This window comes from Vombatus ursinus, unplaced genomic scaffold (assembly GCF_900497805.2).
Source record: "Vombatus ursinus unplaced genomic scaffold, bare-nosed wombat genome assembly UNPS02009824.1, whole genome shotgun sequence".
Taxonomy (NCBI): Eukaryota; Metazoa; Chordata; class Mammalia; order Diprotodontia; family Vombatidae; genus Vombatus; species Vombatus ursinus.
In genome coordinates, this window is record NW_020949602.1 from 1302422 (window position 1) to 1322980 (window position 20559).

Sequence of the window (20559 nt, forward strand, 5' to 3'; positions counted from 1 at the left end):
GAATGAAGATTTTTTAAAAAGGTGGAAAAATACAACCAGCCAACAGATTGGAAAAGTCTCATATTATATCCACAGTCACAGTGGTCCCCCATTCTCTCCCCACTTCCACAAAGCAGCAGGGGAGGGGCCTTCTCATTTTTTTCTTCTTTGAGGCCAATTTCACAACATCCAGTTTCATTGTTCTTTTCATTTTCATTGTGTATATTTCTTCCTTGTTCTGCTCACTTCACAATGCATCAGTTCAGACAAGTCTTCCCATGCCTCTCTGTGCCCTCATAGTTATTGTTTCTTACAGAACAATATATCCTGTTACATTCTTGTACAACAGCTTGTCCAGCCATCCCCTAGAATAGATGTTGGGCATCTACTTTGTTTCCATGTTTTTCCTACTACTAAAAGGCTGCTGTAAATATTTTACTGTGTATAGGACCTTTCTTTTTGTCATTGACCTCCTTTGAGGTATATGCCTAGCAGTTTCTTCCCAGAATTCCAAATGGCTTCTCTGCTGCACAAATATTTTTAGAGAGATCAGCCAGGACAGCTCAGCTGAGGCCCCAGGCAGTTGGGTGTACTCTGGGCTCCCTATAAATTTGGGAGTGTCACTGGTCTCTATTGCCTTCAGAATAAAATGTAAAATTCTGTTTGTCTTTTGATGACAGTCAATCTGACTTTGTCCAAACATGCCTTTCCAGCTTACCACCCATTACAACCTTTCATGAACTCTACATTCTAGCCAAACCACTTAAATTGCTTTTCTCATACATATTTCCCAACTCCATACCTTTGCACAATTGCCTCCCGCTCTCCATATGCCCTCTCTTCTTATCTCTGTTGCTTAGAATACCTGGTTTCCTTCAAAGCTCAGTTCAACGGCCATCTCTTACAGGAAGTTCATCTAGATCAAGCCCAGATGCTAGCTCTCTACTCTGAAAAATTACTTTGTAATTATTTTGTGAGTTTTTGTGGACGTGTTGCATGTTTTTACCCCCCTTCCCCATAATGTAAGTTCCTTGAGGGCAGGGACTCTTGTTTTTGTCTTTATGTTCCCATCAACTTTCTCATAGTCCTGTGATATTAGTTAATCACCAAGCATTTATTAAGCACCTACTATGTGCCAGGCCCAGTGTTAAGCACTAGCCATACAAAGACCAAGATGGAACAGGTCCTGCCTTGGGATATTTTCATAAATCCTTCTCACTGCTCTCTCCACTAAGGTCACAAGGGACCCAGCAGTTGATTGATGTGAAGTCAAGTGTTCTCTCTCCTGCCCTAGGCTGGCTCTGAGCCTAGGGGCTGGGCTTCCTGTTGAGTGAACTAGACCTTCATTGGTCTGATCTCCAATAGAAATTCCGATGTTTTACAGGGCAGAGAACTTCACCCCCCCTTCCCACTCTCTTAAAGTTTGTGTGGTCTCTCCTCTGGGTGCTAGCCCTAGTCTGGCCATCCAGTTGTCAGCTGGGTGAAGGATGAACTACTCAGAAAATCTCAAAGATAGAAAAAGGGTCCTCAGAGACCAGCTTGTCCAATCCAAATCTACAAAAGAATCCTCCCTTCAATGTTTCCCTCCCCCAAAAGCGTCCCCCAGCTTTTGCTTGGAGATCACCTGGATGTGGAGGAGTACGCCATCTCCTGGGGCAGCCTGCCCCACCCTGGTACAGCTCTCATTGTTAGGAAAGACTTTCCTACATCAGCGGTGCCCCCATTGCCCACCCCTCTCCTCTCTGTCCTGCTCCCTGGAACCTAGGGGAAGTAATTGAACCTGAAGGCCTCTTCAGATACTTGAAGAGTTAATAAGTCCTCCTCTCCCCTCTAAAATCTTCTCTTCCCTAGGTCATTCAAGCAGCTCTTGAATTCCTCTGCCCCCCTGCAGAAAGTCTGGGTGTGGGGAGGGCAGCAGAAAGGCAGAGGTAGTGCCAGGGGCCCATGACTGTCTAATACGGTGCGGCTGGATGGATTTCCGAGGTGCCACCTTAAGAAAAGTTGAGTTTCCTTTTCTCAGGAAGTGAGGGGGTTGGTCCCTGTCTGGGAGCCAGTTGGCTGGAAGCTGCCTAGGGGCCCCCCGAGAGCTGGAGCGCTCTCGGGTGAAGGGGACTGACAGGTGGGTCCGGCGCCCGTCCCTCTGTCCCCCTCCCGTTCCGGGCTGCTGGCTACTTCAGCCGGCAGCGGCCCGACCCCTGGTGGGGGGAATGCTTCCATTCGGGCTGCCCTCGGCCAGACGTGCCCGGTGTCCAGCCACTGTGCCCAGCTGGCGGCGCTGCCACGTGGTTCCACGCCGGACTGGGCAGAAGTTTGGCTCTTCCCCGGTTCGGCGGGTCTGGGCGACCCCACTGGAACGAGGCCAGAAGAGGGAGCTGAGGGGGTGGAGAAGGGGCTAATCCCGGACAGGGAGGGCGCTCAGGACAGTCCGTTTTCGTTGGGGGCGGGGGGAGGAGGAGGATGGCACTGGGAGTGAAGGGGTTGAGAGAAGCTGAAGGAAGAAGGGTCGGGGGGGGGGTGGAGTGGAGAGGACGGCTTCATTTAAAGCTCGGAGCCGGGACCGCCACTCAGGTGACGGGAATATCACTGAAGAGGGTCAGTTACCCGAGCTCGCAGTCTAACGGTCCTACCTACGATCTGCGAGCACAGGGCAGCCCAGCAGAGACAATGCAGAACATTGGGAACCAGCTCCGGCGGGTAGGGACCATGTCGGGGTGTGAGGACGTCCTGAAGGGCGGGAGGAGGGGGCTTGTGGCTGCAGCTGGGGCACCGGGAGGAAGACGACACAGCCTCTCCGGCCTCAGTTTCTTCCTTTGTCAAATGAGGGGACTGGGTTAAATGACCTCTAAGGTCACTTTCACGTCTAAAGCTGATCTTCCCAACTTCAGCAAGTCTCTCACTTGAGCTCGGCCCCTCTCCTTTTCCCTCGCGGGCGCTGGGGGAGGCAGAACCAAAGTGTTGGGCTTAAACCCCCCCCAGACCAAAACACTCTGCCAGTCTTTCCCTTCTCTCCCTCCCCCCTCCCCCCCGGTGTATGCTGGGCTGTCTAGCTGCCAGAGGTGGAGGGGGCGGCGGCGGAGGCGGCTAAGGGGTGGAAATGTCCCAGAGCTTTGTTCCTTTGCGGCTGGAATTCCGAGGGTGTCTGGGTTCTGCTCCCAGAGTTCTGCAGAGTTCTCCATTCGCGATTTCACCTCGTAGCTTGGTGCAATTAATTCCTCGGAGGTTTGGAGCCTGCGTGCCAGTGAGACGTAGTCTCAGCAGCAGCGAGACAGCTTTTCTGTGTTTGGGGGCAGGGAGCCTAGGGGTTTGGGGCCGAACCGGGGAAGCAGATCCCTCTAGTAGGGCTTAATTAATGCTCACTGATGGCCTGGCTTTAAGGAGCACTAGACTTGGAATCAGAGGACCTGGGTTAGAATCCTGTCACTACCTACTGCTTCCTACCTGTATATGATTTTGAGCAAATAAATCTCTTTCCTTTTTTTTTCATCTTGGTTTCCTGGTCTGTAAAAGTGGGAATGTTGGACTAGGTCGGGCGTGAGGAAACTTCTGCCCTTTGACTGAATCCAAACTTCACAGAACAAATCTTTTTATTAAGGAGGTTTGTTCTGTGAAGTTTGAATTCAGTCAAAGGACCGCACTTGAGGACCTAGAAGGCCACAAGTGGCCTCGAGGCCAAAGGTTCCCCACCCCTGGACTAGATGGTCTTTTAAAATTCCTTCCATCTCCAAATCTATGAGTTTAATAATACTCTGACCTTGGGCAAGTCACTTAGTCTCCCTAGACCTCAGGTTCCTCCTTGTAAAATGGAGGGTTGGATTAGATGACCTCTAAGGTCTCTTCCAGCTTCTGATCTCTGAGACTATGAACTTGGGACTAAGGACTATGGGAGAAAACCCACCCAGGTGACCTCTTCTGACTGTCACCAAGAGAAACCCTGCAACCAGGCATTTGGAGCCAAGATTAGATACCAGAGCACTGAACTTGACCCTGGGGAACCTATGAAGAGGCAGGGCCTGTGGCTGCATCTAAGGAAAACTTCCTGAGGGACCCAGCTGTCCCACATCGGAACCGCAGGAGATGGGGCAAATTCAGGCTTGATTTTAAGGAAGAACTTCCTTATGATAGGAGCCTTCCTAAAGTGGAACTCACTGCCTCCCAGAGGTGGCGGGTTCCTTTTCTGTGGAGTCTTCAGACAGAGGCTGCATGTCCATTCCTGCCATAGAGGGGATGGTCTGTCCTGGAAGGGAGTGGGCTCTATAGCTGCTAGGTTCCGTTCCAACTCAAGAGAGTCTATGATTCTGTGAAAGGGTGAGTTTGTGGTCACTTGAAGCCTGCAATCAGAGGATAAGTGGTTGGCGATGTTCATGGGCTAGATACCTGTTCACGTAAGGGTTGCTTCTGAACAGGAGTGGCCTTTGAGGTCCCTTCAGTAATAGTTTAAATATATTATATAATACCTTAAGGTTTACAAAGCATTTTCTCTGACATTCATTTTCCAAAACTTGACTTGCTTATTCTAGCTTCCCCTCAGGCCTTTGGTCCAGACCTAGGATGGCAGCATGTACCAATTCCTGTAGCAGAGCCATCTTCTGCTGATACAGTTTGACAACTCTGGTTGTTTCTGGCCTTCTAGAGTTGCCTGAAACCTTGGGAGGGATGCAGGAGAAAGTCTGATGTTTTTCCTATGTTGCTTTTCTTTTGAGAATGCCCAAATACTCGGCCTAAATTTGGAAGGGTTTTGCCATTCCTTTGCCCCATAAGGTTCTTCTGGCCCCTTCTAGTCCATAATGCTGGAGTCTTTCTATGCTTAAGAATTTCCACTACTGGGGCAGCTAGGTGAACAAGTGGATAGAGCTCCAGCCATGGAGTCAGGAGGACCTGAGTTCAAATCCAGCCTCAGACCAAACACTTCACACTAGGGTATGACCCTGGGCAAGTCACTTAACCCCAATGGCCTAAAACAAACAAACAAACAAAGAATTTCCACTACTAAATCAGTGTCCAGGCTCTTTTCAGTGACGGTGACTACAATCCTTCTCCACCACAGTGGTTGGTTTCAAGAGTTGGTGTGGCCAAAAACAATTAGTCATCTGGCAGCCAACCTTCTAGGCTATGCATCTCCAAACTCAGCTCAGCAGATACTTGGGAGATGATCTCACTTCCAGGACCATGCTTAAAGCCCTTTGAGATGGAAGACTTGAGACTTCTGGCCAGATGATGCTGTTTTGCTAGCCTTCAAGAGCGAGGACTCAATTCTGCATCCTGAGAGGTATTGGAGAAGGACCTGAGTGCAGGTATAAGCTGCAATACGAGTGAGAGATTGGGCAGACAAGGTCCTCTCTCCAGATCTGTTTCCTCATCTGCCCCCTGAGGGAGTAAGCTGCAAGGGGGCCAGTCACGAGACCAGGCTGCTTCACATACTGTGCTAGTCTTGTCTCTTGTGATTCTCTTCGGTGCCATCTGTACTCTGACCAGATGGACCAGGCGGCACCCTGTGCTAGTTCACTTGCCTTGGCCCTCCATCATTCTATCTGCCCTGGGCCTGGAATGCCCTCTCTTCTCAACTCTGCTTGCTGAATCCCTACCTGTTCTCCAAAAGTCCAAATGCCACATCCAGGAAGCCTACCCCGATGCCCTCCCTCTCCCTCCTTTCTCCTCTTTGGTAAAGATCTGAAGACCTCAAAGATTATCTGTAGCCTTCAACTACACTAATCAGGCACTAGAAGGATAGAGGGTAACCTTTTATCTACTCTTTTTTCTCTTTTTTTAAATAAAAATATTTTATTCGTTTTAATCAGCTAAGATCCACCTTCTCACCCTCAACCCCCGCACCCAGTTGGGAACATAAGAAAAACAAAATAGATAGCTTTAATTACTTTGTCTAAAAACTGCCTGTTCACATCTTTTGACCATTTATCAATTGGGCAATGACTTGTACTCTTATTAATTTGACTCAGTTCTCTATATATTTCAGAAATGAGGCCTTCATCAGAGACACTTGTAAAAAATTTTCCCCAACTTTTTGCTTTCCTTCTAATCTTGGTTGCATTGGTTTTGTTTGTGCAAAAACTTTTTTTTTTTTTTAATGTGAGGCAATTGGGGTTAAGTGACTAGCCCAGAGCCACACAGCTAGTGAGTGTTATATGTCTGAGGCTGGATTTGAGCTCAGGTCCTCTTGACTCCAGGGTCAGTGCTCTATCCACTACACCACCGAGCTGCCCTGTGTGTGGGGGGGAACAATTTTTTAATTCATTATAATCAAAAGTATCCATTTTGCATCTTGTAATTCTCTCTCTCTTTTGTTCGGTCATAAATTCTTCCCTTGTCCATAGATCTGACAAGTAAACTATTCCATGCTTCCCTAATTTGCCCGTGGTATCACCCTTTATATCTAAATTATGTACCCATTTTGACCTTATCTTGGTATATGGTATAAGATGTTGGTTTATACCTAGTTTCTGCTAAACTGCTTTTTAGTTTTCTCAGTAGTTTTGTCAAATGGTGAGTTCTTGTCCCAAAAGGTTGGATTTTTGGGAATCATTTACTACTGTGTATTGTATACCTAATCTATTCCATTGGTGTGCCATTCTATTTTTTTTTTTTAGGCAATTGGGGTTAAGTGACTTGCCCAGGGTCACACAGCTAATAAGTGTCAAGTCTTTGGTCTAAGGCAGGATTTGAACTCAGGTCCTCCTGACTTCAGTGCCCATGCTCTATCCACTGTGCCACCTAGCAGCCCCCCATTCTATTTTCTTAGCCAGTACCAGATTGTTTTGATGATTACTGCCATGTAATATAGTTTGAGATCTGGTGCTGCTAGGCCATCTTCATTCACATTTTTAAAAATTGATTCCCTTGATATTCTTGACCTTTTGTCCTTCCAGATGAATTTAGTTACTTTTTCTAGCTCTATAAAATAATTCTTTGGTAGTTTGATTGGTATGGCACTGAATAAGTAAATTAGGTAGAATTGTCATTTTTATTATATTGGCCCAGCCTACCCATGAGCAATTGATGTTTTTGCGATGGTTTAGATCTGACTTTATTTGTCTGAAAAGTGATCAACTCTGCCTCTTAAGAGATGGTGAGAGACTCAGATTGACAATACGCTTTAAAAACCTTAAGACACGAGAGAAATGTCAGTTATTGGTGTTATTACAGAAGGTGAGGCTTGATAAGGGCAAAGGAGAGGAGACAAAGTCCTTTGGAGGCGGGTACAGAAAGCATCTCACTCAACTTGAAAGGGACTTTGGTCCTTCCCTTTGCCCTCATTATGGCCTGCCTCCTCTAGTAATTAGTAATAAAGACAACTTATATTTGTCGGGCACTGGGCGGGAGCTCTATCATGGTTTACTGAATGAGGGTTGCCCGGCATGAGGTTTCTTGTAATCCAAAACTTCTCTCATTGGATTTAAGTCCCAGTTTGGCCTGGGACTGTGGCTTCCTTTCTCAGGTCAAGACAGCACAAATTCATTAATCACTTTCTGAGACACGAAGAAAGGCAATAGCAATGGTCTCAGCCCTCTAGGAGCTCACAGTCAGATAGGGGAGATGATGTGCGAACTAGGTACAAAGAAGATAGAGACAGAATAAATTGGAGGGGATGTCTAGCATCACCCCAGTTTCCTCCTATGTAAAATAAGCGGGTCAGACTAGATGATCAGTAATCAGTCAATGAGCGTTTATTAAGCACCTTGTAAGTACCAGGTGCTATGCTATGTCCTGGGGATACAGACGAAAGTACCTGCCTTCAGGGAGTTTATGATCTGGGGTGGGGGGTGATAACAGGGATATACATGAGTATATACAAAAGAGATGTTGGGGAGACTTTAGCAGCTGGGGGAATTCACAAGGGTCTTTTAATTCTGGTAAGATGGTTAGCCTTTGAAATGAGGATGTCATAGCCGGGAATGACTTTCCTGCTCAATTTCCAGTGGAGGACCAGAGAGGTAAAGGGTATGATCTCTGTAGTGGCAGGGCAATGGGTGCCTTTCACCCAACGGTCCAAGGCTGGGCTTCTCCTGAGACTTCACCCCAGCCCAACAAAACTGTCAGGCCAGGCCAGGTCAGCTTCCCTGGTGGGATAGCCCATTCCCAGGTAAGGAGCTCTGCGCTTGGCATCAGAAAATTCAGTTCAAATCCCAGCTCTGCTGATGATTGTGCTGTTGGTGCTACCTGCCTCCCTGGGCTATGGTCAGGAAGGGTGGTCCAGGGAGACCATCTGGTCCAACTCCCTCATTTACAAATGAAAGCCCAGAGATGGGGAAGGGACTCAGCCAATATGAGCTCACAGTGAATGGTAGGGCTCAGAGGGGCCTGGTGAGGGACGTTTCCAGGACTGACTGTTCTTTGGGGAGTCAGGCATGAATAGCAAGACATTTTGTTCTCATAGAGTTCAGGAGTACTGCTTTCCCTGACGGGGAAAACCACACACTTTGGGGGCCTTGAGCTGTTCTTTGCAGAAAAGTAAGGCCAGTGAGTGTCCCATCCCTGGGACCAAGTCTTTGTTCGGTGGGCAATGTGGGAAGTGCTTCTGGGTGTGCAGTCCTGTGCTCTGTGCTGGCAGGTGGGCTAAGACTTGGGTAGAATACACAACACCATTGTCTGCCCAAGTGACTTCCCCAAGGTCACATGGACAGGAAGTGTCAGAGCCAGGATTAGAACCCCGGTGTCCCCTGACTTCATCCAGGGCTTCATCTGCTGTACCAGGCAACAACATTCTGAGGTGGTAGTGTATTATTAACCTTGTTTGACGGATGAGGAAACTGAGGAAAAACAATGAATCTAACCAGAGCCTTCTGATTTCAGTTCAGGGCTCTATTAGATCCCACAAGATTGAGAGACACACAGACAAAGAGACAGATGCAGCATGACAGACAGAAAGAATCAGAGACAGAGAGGGATAGAAAGAGAAGAGAGACATAGAGAATGAGAGACAGAGACAGTGTGTGTGTGTGTGTGTGTGTGTGTGGTGGGGGGTGGGGGGACCTGGTCAGGACACCCCTATTCAATTAGTTTCTTTCCTGTCTCCTCCTTCCTGCCCCCACCTCCCTGCACTTCAGTGATGAAATCATAGAAAGGACATGTAACAGACATCTTTGTGTTCACATCTTAAGGGAAATGCAAAGGATTTTCACTTTGTGGTCCCTTTAAGAGGCATGACCTTCTCTTTGATGGAATTAGAAGAGGGGCTTGCCATTGGCTAGCCAAGGATTAGCCAAGGACACAGGGGACAGCTTTTAAAAATCCAATGTGGCAACTTTAGACCTTCCAGGAAGTATCTAGGCTCTGAATGGCCTGTCTCTTGGCAATCTGAAGAGACACTCCTTGAAGAAGAACCCTGCTCTTGAGAGAGGAATCATTCTTTCCCTTTCTTTTTGAGAGAAGACCTCTCTCTCCTTGCTCCCCTGCCCCCATCGGTCATGGAATCTTGTAGTATTGCTAAGAGATAGTACACCTAGCAAAGAGCACCAAGTTAGCAGTGGCAGCCCTGAGTAGCATGACCCCTGGCAACAGAAAAGAGAGTCAGCTATGGATTCAAACAAGACTTGGTCCTTAAATTTGCAGTACAGCCTCTTTACATAGCTGCAGCTAGACATGGGCTAGCGACTCTTTCGAAGGTGACGGTCTCTATCCGTTAGCAGATAGAGCTGAGCTGGTTACTCTGGAAACAATTAAATATAAATTTGATTTTTCTCTCACACTTAGCTAAGCTCAGGAAAGAGGCAAGAACCAGGACTTCTGCTCAAATAGAAGACAGCAGAAACAAGTGAAGATTTAGCTGATGGGAAAATGGATGAGTAGGGGATAAATGCCCTGAAAAAGTTTTCCACTTATGAGTGCTTATGGTTGAGGTTGATTACACCACCTCATAACTGTTTCCTCCTTCTGCTTTGTCATGAAACGAGAGAGAATACAAAGAAGTCAAAGATAACACAATGAGGGGGGGGTCTTTGGCTGACCAAGAAGGCCAGCTAAGGCCATCCTCCTCATCAGATCTCTCAGCCGTGACAGAACCAATAGACTGGACAAGACCTTCCCCTCTCTGGGCCTCAGTTTCCTCATCTGAAAAAAGAGGGGATTGATGGTCTTTAAGGACCCTTCCAGTTCTAAATCTATGAACCTCTCTGGGCCTAAGTTTCTATACACATGCTGTTGTTGTGTAGACCCATTGAGGTACAGGATTCGGGATGCTTTGTCTAAATGCTCACCAAGCACATGGTAGACATTGAGAAAACAGTGGTTAAATTGAATGGAATAAGACTACATATAGGGTAGTCCTAAGCTTGGAGTTGGGTTCAAATCTCCCCTGTGACACTTATGGGCCATCTGACCCTGGAAGAAATCATTTCACCTCAAAGGGCTCCCAAAGACAGTGGTTCCCAATGGCTACTGTTCTCCAATCCCCTTTCAACAACAACAAAAAATGTGTTGTGAACCCTCAGGGTGATTTAATATGCTACTCATAATACTCTGCAATTATTCACTGCTTAAGGTACCATGAAAATATTTTTTAGTGTGAGCCTCTTGTTCCGCCACCGTAAACGGAACCAGTGAATGGGAACCACGGCTCTAGGAGTCATCTATTTACTAAGTCACATAGATGGTCGTGTGATACTCATTGGTTGGAACATGGTGTTCCCTAGACTGATGTCATAGACCCTTCCTGTTCTGCTGGGCCCCATAGGGCAGAGCTTGGAGAAATGAATGGGACCTGCTGAGAAGCCAAAAAGACTTGATGTCAGCTAGATAAAGATAGATAGACGAGACATTTATTAAGCTCTTATTCTATGCCAGGCACCGAGTCAGGAAACACTCCCTAACTATGAGTAGAAGACTCAGTGGTCTCCCTCTCACTGGAGTTCTCCTGGAAAAGGCCGGATAATCCTTGTCAAGAATGTGATAGAGGGCATCCTCTGTGAGTTGGGGGTTGGGGCGAGGTCCCATCCAACTCAGAGATTCCAACATCCTCTAAATTGAATTAAGGTCCAGGGACGATCAGTCTGGAGTTAGAGGGGATCTCCGAGGCCATCTAGCTCCCTCCTCCTCTCATTTTACAGACACTGAAGCCCAGAGGGGAAATGACCATACAGGGCCTCCCTCTGATTTCAGAGCTAGGGCTTCCCACTGTCTCCAAATGCCACAGTTACGTGTAAACTGATGAACCCTAAAGGCTTCAGATGTCCGTGGCCCAGAGGCTGAATGCTAGACCTTCACTGGGGGCTGGAGGAGGTCACAGGGAGATTTTTCCTCTATTCCCCTCTCCTCTTCTTTCCTCCCCTTCCCAATGCAAAGCAAAGTAAACACTGATTTGGCCCCTGGGGTCTCTGGAATGGCTTAGTCATCTGAGCATGGGGCAGTTGTGGACCAGGGAGTGAGATGTTGTCTTTGTGGGCTGGGAACTCTGTGTACCTTTCTGGACTTCAGTTCTGACCTGGGTGGGGGACCTCCAACTGGGAGCTTGGGGCCCCTTTGTTCCAGCCGGAAGCCGGGCTGTTTATTCTGCTTTCTCTGAAGAGCTTTGTAGGGTTGTGGGCAGAATGTCAGTTGTGGTTAGAACTGGCTGTATGTGAATGAATGAATCACCAGGGACCACGGGCCCCATGGGAGAGCCCTGCCCCACTCCCCTTCCTCTTCCTCACCCTTCCCTTTCCCAGCACCCAGCACTCAGCTCCCTTCACACTCAGCACTTCTAACCAATGTTAATCCAGCACTTTAAAGTTTACAAAATTCTTTCCCGGAAATAATCCTGTGAGGTGGGTCATCCTCATTTCATAGAAGAGGAAACTGAGGTTCAGCGCAGGGATGACATCCAAAATCACAAGGTTACCTCTGGTGCTGCTAGCACAGTGGGGATCATTAGGTGAGAGGGACAGTGAATAGGGTCTTGGACATGGAGGCAAGTGGACCTGGGTTTGAAAGCTACCTCAGATGCCCCCCGGCTGGGGAACCTGGACCAAGCCACTGAACTTGTCTGGGTCTTGGCTTCCTTATCTGTAAAACAGTGACCCTTAAGTTCTCAGCCAGTTCTGAATCCGGGCTCCTACGTAAGATTTGGGTTCAAATTCAAAGCCCTCTAATAATTGCTCTGTGATCTTGGATGAGTCAGTCTCTGGACTGGTCTCCTCATGGGTAAAATCAGTCCATCAACAAATACTTACTTTGTGCCAAATGCTGGGAATGCAAAGAAAGGCCCAAACCAATGATGGTCCCTACCCTCAGGGAGCTCACAATCTAATGCTGAAGATAGTTGTGGAGATGCAAGGTTGATTCAGGGTTAAGGGAGGTAATCTCAAAGGGATGGTCCCAGCATCTGGGGGTCTGCAAAGGGCTTCTGGCAGAAGTGGGATTTCAAGACCTTGGATATGGTGATTTCTAAGGGCCCTTCCAACCCTAAATCTTACTATCCTATAAGATTGGATGGTTCAGGGCAAAACAACCCCTGGATAGATTGTTTCCCCCATAGATCTTGGGTAAATAAATGTCTCTTGGGCAAGGCCCATCCCTGTGGGGGGACACAGAAGGGATCATGGTGGTAGAAGCCCAGGGGTGTGCCAGGGGTGGGGACCCCATGGCAAAGCTCCAGGGCAGGGGTCACCAAGAGAAGAATGTGTAGGACTGTAGACCCCCTATGTTGGCATCTTGGGGGCAAAGCCCCATATCAGTTACCATTCTGACTATAAATGTTTTAATCTCCTTTTAGAGATTCGGAGATAAAGCTCAGAGAGAGGGGCAGTGGCTTACATGGTCACATAGCCAGGAGGGGTGAGAACTCAAGTCTCCTTAATAGATCCATAATCTAGTAAGGGAGATGAGACATGGGCTCCAATACCCTCGATATAAACCATTTGGTCTCAACACAGGTCCAAAAGGAGCTATAGTAATGATGGCCATGGTGATGATGGCACATATATAATGCTTCAAGGTTTGCAAAGTGCTTTATAAATATCATTTGATATTCACAATAACCTTGGGAAATAGGTGCTATTATTATCCCCATTTTATAGTTGAGGAAACTGAGGTAGACAGAGGTTAAGTGACACACCACTAGTAAGTGTCTGAAATTTGATTTGAACTCAGGTCTTCCTGACTCTAGGGCCAGTGCTCTATGTACTGTAGTGCCACCTAGCTGCCCTAGGGTGCCACTTCTTAAGCAGAGGAGTGATAGGGCCTGGGATGCAGTGGGTGATCTTGGCCTTTCTAAATTCAAGTCTTTCCCAGACCTCAGTTAGTCTAAGGCAACACCCATTCAATGACTAGGTAAGAATTGAGACAAAAGATGGCCAAGTTTACAATCACAAAAAAAAAATGTCATGGATCACGGACCTGAAAAGGAGACCAAGATGGAGCGGTCAGATAGGTAGGAGGAGAATCAGGAGAGAACAGTGTCCTGAAAACCCAGGGAGTAGAGGGTTTCCTGGAGGAGAAGGTGGTCAACAGCCAAATGCCATGATGAGGTCCAGAGGGATGAGGCCTGAGAAAAGACCATTGTAGTCACAAAGGGGTCACTGGGGACCCTGGAGAGGGTTTCAGTGAGATGGGAACAGAAGCCAGATTACCAGGTGTTGAGGAATGAGTGGGAGGTGAGAAAGGGGAATACCTGATACTTTTGTGGGGCTTTAAAATGTGCAAACTTAGATATATTCTCTAATTTGAGCAAGTCCCTTGGGGACTTCTCTGGGCCTCAGTTTGGTCTCTGTGAAATGTGAATAATAATCCCTGCTTGGAGAAAATGAGACATAAGCCATACCCTAAGCTTTATTTTATTTTATTTTATTTTACTTTATTTTATTTGAGATTTCCCAAGAATAAAACTCTGGGGTGGAGGCAGTGAGGCCTATTGAGAAGTTGACCCTTTGGACTCCAGCCCTCAGAACTGAACCGGTCTGGGTTAGCTCAGCAGCCTGGTGAGGGGTGGGGCAAGCCCTTGTTGTGTCTCTAAATGTCAGGGGCTTTTCTGGGTTCTCCAGTGGGGCAAGGCAATCACTACTTTCATATAGATCTATTCTAGAATCTACAGAAACCTCCGCCTTTCTCCTTATCCCTGTACTAATCACTTACCTGTCACATATGAGAAAATTGTATCCAAACCCTTCCTCCTGTTGTCTCATCATCCTCCTCCTCAGCCCTGCTTTGCTCATTTCCCACATGGCCGTGTCCACCATTCCCACCATGTTCTCTGGAGCTGGGATCCACAATGACCAGACTCACCTTTATCCTGTACCTCCTTCACTGGCCTCAGCTGAGACATGGCTCCCTCAGCCACCAATGGCCCTCCTCTCCACCTGATGGCTCTACCTTCAGCCTCCTCCCCTCCTCCCTCCTGGTATTGGAGGGATCATGGTAAAACACTGGGCTCCCCAATGTCCCTTCCACACTCTCCCTTTCTTACTTTCACTCTTCTCTGTGAGTCAGTCAGTCACTAAACATTAATTAAATACCTACTATGTGCCAGGAACAGTATCAAGTGCTGGGGATATAAAGAAAGGTAAAGACAGTCTTTGTCCTTGGGGAGCTCACCATCTAATGGAGAAGACAGCATGTAAATCGCTATATATAAACAAGACATGTATGTGAAGAATTGGAAACAATCATCAGAGGAAAGGCACTAGAATTGAGAAGAATTGGGAAAGGCTTCATGTAGAGGGTGGGGTTTTAACTGGAATCTGAAGGAAGCCAGGAGGGAGAGATGGGGAGGGGGAGCATTCCAAGCATGGGGTGGGGGGGGCAACCAGGGAAAGTACATGGAGTCTGCAGATGGAATGTCTTGTGGGAGGAACAGCAAAGAGGCTTGGATCAGTGGATTGGGGAGATAAGGGGGGGAGGGGAATGAGAAAAGGGAGAGGGGGGATGAGAAGAGGAGGGGAAGGAGAAAGAAGTGGGGAAGAGAGAGGTGGGAAAGAAAGGGGAGAGAGAAAATATATAGAGGATAAGAGGACAGAGGGATAGGTGGGTAGATGAATGCGTGTGTGTATATGTGTATATATATATATATGTATACATATATATATATGGGGAGAAAGAGAGCATTAGAGATGGATAATAGATACATAGAGGGAGAGGTGGATGGATGTGTGTGTGTGTGTCTGTGTGTGTGTGTGTGTAAGACATAAGAAGACTGGAAAGGGGGGAAGGGCCAAGTTGTAGGGGGGAGTTTTGAAGGCCAAATAGGGTTTTCCCTTCGGTCCTGGAGGTCATAGGGAAGTCTACTGATGTCATCAGACCTGGGTTTCCTTTTCTCCTCAGTCTAGCTCCTGGCAGTTGTGGTATCCTGGCCCCCAAGTCATTCTCCCTCCTCTTTCAAGGGCTCCAGTACCTTTTCTTTCCCTCTTCCTCAAGTCCTGAACTCTTGGAAAAACATGGTTGTTCAAATCTTGGGCCTGCCATGGACCCCTTGGGTCACCTCTGGAGGGAAGTTAGATTAAATCAGGGGACTGGATCAGATGATCTCTGAGGTCCCTTCATAATGAGTCAGTCACCAAACATTGATTTTGTGCCCTGCACTGTGCTAGGTGCTGAGGATACAAAAAAAGGCAAAGTCACCCTCCTAACCCCCCAGAAGTCACAGTCTGATGGAGGAGATGACATCCAGTGTTTTCTATTTGTATTGTACAGACTTACACGAGTGTGTGTTAATTTGCCCAAACAGAATGTAGATCCTCGAGGTCTTTTACCTTAGCCCGGTGGGAGGCCCAGAGGTGGCACTGAATACATTTTTGTTAGATGATTGTCTGGGAGGGTACGTGGCAGGCACGGTGGTGGTCTTCAGTGGCGCTGTTTGCTCGCTCTGTGACTTGGCAGAAGCGCCTTGCCTTGCCTCACCTGAAATGACCCAGAATGCCCCCTCCAGCTTGCCCGGTTTTCAGTTGGCCAGTTCTGAGTGGCCCTGGCCCCGGTCCAGACACACACAGGGTGGTTAGAAGAATTCACTGAGACTAAACTTGAGGAGAGAAAGGTGCTTTCTACCAGGTGGCTTCTGAATTCTCCCTCGGGCAGCAGGCCCTGGTCACCCGTAGCTGCTCCTCTCTCCTTGGCCTAGGCTGACCCCAGCGTAGTGGCAGGAGAACAGTGACCTCCCTCTTCTTTGGATTTTATTGCTCATAGAACCCTAGGGGACAGAACGTCCTGCCAGGCTGGTCACTGGCCAGGGTCCTGGGCCAGAAGCCTCCTGCTTCCCCATCTCTCCCTTCCCCTCAAAGGTCTCTTTACTGCCTGTGGATGCTGGGGCAGAAGAGATGGTGTAGAGCCGAAAAGACCCCTCACTGGGAGAAGGGAAGGGGTTGAGTGCGAAGATCTGGGTTTTAGTTCTAATAAATGATAATAACTGAGGTCCCTCCAACTAGACATTTTGTGATTCAGTGAATAATAATAACTGGATCTCAGTTTTTTGCAAAGAGCTTTGCAAACATTATCTTATTAGAAGCGCATAACGACCTTGTTATTATCCCCATTTTACAGAGGATGAACCTGAGGGGAGAGGGGAGAGGTGACTTACCTGGAGTCACCCAAAGGGTCCCTGTGGCGTATTTGGACGAGGGCTTCTGCCTCCCAGGCCAGCAAGCCGACCAGCCCCTGAACTGCCTGCTTTGGGGTGAGCAGTAGAGCAGGGGGGCCCTCCAAGTCTCTCACCCCAGTGCAGAAGAGCAGTGGTGCTAAAATTTCATTGTGAGCATTCGTTTTAAAATAAAATCTGGAGACATTGTTTGCTTTGACTTCCCTGACGCTTTTCACTGCGTGTGTTTCCCTTCCTCTCGTCCCTCCCAGGGAGTCCTCCCTTATAATTACAGACTTACAGGTTTAGAAAGCAGTTTATATTCATTATCTCATTTGATGTTAAAACAAAGAATAAAAGGAAGGGAAGAAAGCGGTTCAACCAAACTAACCAACACATTGAAAAAATCTGGGTTTGTATGCCGTGTCCCAGACCTGTAGTCCCCCATCTCTGCCCAGAAGCAGGAGGAGGGAGTTTCTTCTTTGTGCTTTCCTCTCAAAAGCTTTTCCAGATAGATTGTGCAAGTGCTATTGCGCCATTTTACGGTTTGGGAAACTGAGGCCCGTAGGGGTGAAGTGATTTGCCTACTGTCACCCAGCTGGGAAGTTTCAGAGTCAGGCCTCCAAGCAACAATTCTGACTCAGATTCTAGGGCCCTTATTTCAACTCCTGACTCCAGGCATGCTTGAAACCTCCCCTCCTACCTTCTTCCTGGGAGAGACCCCTGCCGGCAGGAAGACAGGCTAGGGCCTCCCCAGAGGGAGGGGCCAGGCTGTCCTGGGGGCTCCAGGCCTGGGTCCAGGCCCTCTCCGGATTGGTGAGCTCAGGAGGGGCGGCACCAGGTGGGTTAGAAGGTGACTTTGTCTTCACCCCTGCGCTCAGACCTCTCTCCTGTTCTGGAAGCCTGTCAAGGGCATTTCTGACTGGCCCGGCTCAGTGGAAAGAGGCCTGGGCTGGAAGCCAGAGGACAAGGGTTTAAATTTTAACTCTGCCACTTATGACTGGAGTGACCTTGCACAAGTGACCTGAACTCTCACAGTCTCAGTTTCCTCATCTGGAAAATGGGCTGGCCTTGATCATCTCTAAGGTCCTTTCCAGCTCTAATCCTATGGTTGTGTGTGTGTGTGTGTGTGTGTGTGTGTGTGTGTGTGGATTTGCTGAGCAGCTCAGCCCTGCCTCCAGCTTGTCCTCAGAGCCCAGGAGCTGGTTCAGAGGATCTTTCTTCCAGGGACACACTTGTGGGTGGCCTCTCCCCCCCAACCCCAATTCCAGTCCTTGAGTTCCGCCCCAACCACTGTCACACTAGTGATGAGGTGGGGTCGGATGCTGCTAGCTATGGCACAGACAGACCAAGGGGTCTTAGGATCCACTTGCCCCTACCCTTATACCTCCTCCAGGAAGTCTCTGCTTGTTTCAGCTCTTAAGACTGCATGGTGTAGTGAATAGGGCCCTGGACTTGGAGTCAGGATGAGCTGGGTTCCAATCTTGCTAGCAGTGTGACCCTGGTGAGCTGATTCACCTTTTTGTGCCTCAGTTTCCTCATCTGTAAAATGAAGGGGATTGGGCGGACGGTCTTTAAGGTCCCCCTCCTGCTGTATCTCACCCACTTCTTTGTGTACCCAGAGCTAGTCAGGATGGCCCAACCTGCTAATTAATTTTGTTTTACCTTGGATTGTGCCTCAGGGTTGTTTCTAGCTGTGCTAACTTGGTCTCCTGGGCTGGATTGTAAATTCCTCGAGGGGAGGGCCTCTTCAGCTTTGGGTGAAACACCACCCAGTTGGGTTTAGGATATGGGGGGGTGGGGAGTGGGGTTGGAGGGGTTGGGGGGGTGGAGGTGGGGTAGGAGGGGGAGGGGGGTGGGGTGGAAGGGAGGTGGGAGGGGGCAGGAGTAGGGTAGGAGGGGGAGGGGGATGGGGGTGTGTGTGGGGGGTCCCAACCAAGCACTCTGTGTTCTAAGGTCCTTTCACGTCCCTGACGTCCTTTGTTCTCTTTCCCAGTGTCAGCCATACAAGGGAACTTAGAACGTGGTTTTCTGAAGGGAGCTTAGCATGTAATCTGCCAGAACTGGAAAGAATGCTAGGACATAGAACATGCATGCAGAATGTTAGAGAAAGAAGGGACCTAACACTGAGAAGGGTTGTATTTGGAGTCAGATGTGGATTCAAATCCTGACCCTGTCACTCACTGCCTGGGTAAGGTGGCTAGGTGTCACAGCGGACAGGGTAATGGGCTTGGAGGCTTGAGTTCAAATCCAGCCTCAGACACTTGCTAATTGTATGACCTTGGGTGAGTCACTTAACCACTGTCTGCCTCAGTTTCTTCAGCTGTAAAATGGGGAGCATAATAGCACCTACCTCTCAGGGTTGTTATGGGGCTTAAATGAGATAATACTTGTAAGGTGCTTAGCACAGCACTTGGTACATAGTAGGTACTTAGTTGCCTCCCTCTCCTTTCTAGGTGACCTTGATCTCTCTAGGCCTCAGTTTCTTAGGTGGCCTCTAAGATTCCAGCTTTGCTCTAAATCTATGGTCCCATGATCACGAGTCCAACCCTCTCATCTTAGAGAGGAGGATGTGTGGGCCCAGAGAGGGGAAGGATCTTCCCCAAGGGGTCAAAGAACTGAGGCTAGGATCCAGGACCCTGCTTTAGTGATGAGTTCAGACTTCCAGAGAGAAGCGTGCCCCAACCAGGTGCAGTGGTTTCTTACAGAGAGGAAAGAGGTGGAGCCTGGATTGCAGCCAAGGGAGGTTTCCAGGCTGGATGGCATGGATGATATTCTGATTGGAGGTTCCTCAGGGTGGCAGGGATCTGGGGCAGGTGCTGGGAAGCTGAGGACGTGGCAAGACAGGCAAGGAGGGGCCCTGTGCCCAGCCCCTGAAGTTCTCCCTTGCCTCTACCTGCCCCTTTGCGGCTGCCTTCTATAGTTTCCACCTGGGCAGGAAATCAAAGAGTTGGCCAACTTTCTTTCCTCTGCTAACAGCTTGTGATCTCAGAAGGCTGAAGGGGCTGTGCTCAGGGGGCTGTGGAAATGTACCCAGTGGCTGGGGACTCAGAAAGGTAGAATGGGCTTGGCCTTCCCTTCTCTTTCTTTCTTTTCCCCTCTCTCCTCTTTTTCTTTCTTCCTTCTTTCTCTTTCTCTCCTCTCTTCTTTCATCTCTACTTTCTTTTTTTCTTTGTCTCCCTCACCTCTTTCCTTTCCTCCTCTCCTCTTTCTTTTTCTGCCTCCACTCTCTCTTCTTTGCCTTCTCTTTCTCTCCTTTCCTTCTTTCTCTATCTTTCTCTTCTCTCTTCCCCTCTCTTATTCCCATTTCCCTTCTCTTCCTTTCCCCTTCTTTTCTTTCTGTGGTGGTACTTTCCTTCCTTCCTTTTCTTCCCATGTATGTCTCTCCTCTCCTTCCATTTTCATCCCTCTCATTCTTTCTCTCTACCTCTGTTTTTTCCCCCCTTTTTTTCCTCTCCTGCGAACCTTCTCATCTTCCTAGCAGGTTCTCCTTCCCACCTTGTGGGTTATTAGCCCCAGAACAGAGCCTGTAATGATGACAAACGATATATTTGACTTTTAAGGTGCTTTTTTAAAAAGCCCCTCCCCCACCCCTGCTCCCCTGGCCCAGAAGTGGGTCACTTGCAGGGTGATGGTGAGCGGGCTGCCATCTCGAGGTAATGCATCTGGTTGCCATGGGGACCCAGAGGCAACATCCGTCAACAGCCTTAAAAATTTGACAGCTGAGTGAGACTGAAGATTTTTAATGAGGCCAGACACTTAGTTCCTTTCAGTCCCCTAATATTCTAAAAATACTCCATCCATCTTGTTAATATTTCCAGGGTCTCCAGGGTGTAAATTAATGTGGATAACTGAGGCATGGCCCTTGGGGGGTTTGACACCTGAGAGGCTTTGTCTGAGAGGGTGGTGCTGCCGGTGGGTGGGCTGGCACACAACGGGGCCACCAGCCTTAGCCCGGTGGCACGTGCCTGTCACCAGTCAGCCCTCCTGCCCCCCTCCCACTGAGCCAGGACTGCCTTTCTTGGAGAGGGTGAGGAAAGAGAGGAAGAAAGGAATCAGGGGAGAGGTGGAGAGAAAGGAGAGGGGAGAAG

The 20559-nt window shown here is 48.5% G+C and overlaps 1 protein-coding gene across 4 annotated transcripts in view; it reads left to right on the top strand.

The window, feature by feature from the left end:
- Window positions 1–2024: 2024 nt before the first annotated feature.
- The window catches only part of ACOT11 (acyl-CoA thioesterase 11), a 76863-nt gene continuing 58328 nt past the window's right edge, over window positions 2025–20559 (top strand). For 2 of the 4 annotated variants that reach the window (XM_027852844.1, XM_027852848.1), the window contains exon 1: window positions 2528–2673. In XM_027852844.1, the coding sequence (XP_027708645.1) occupies window positions 2644–2673 (30 nt within the window). In that variant the 5' untranslated portion in view covers window positions 2528–2643. Of the gene's footprint in view, window positions 2099–2527; window positions 2674–19492; window positions 19525–20559 lie in introns of those variants that run through there. The other 2 variants (XM_027852846.1, XM_027852847.1) reach the window with 2 other exon arrangements.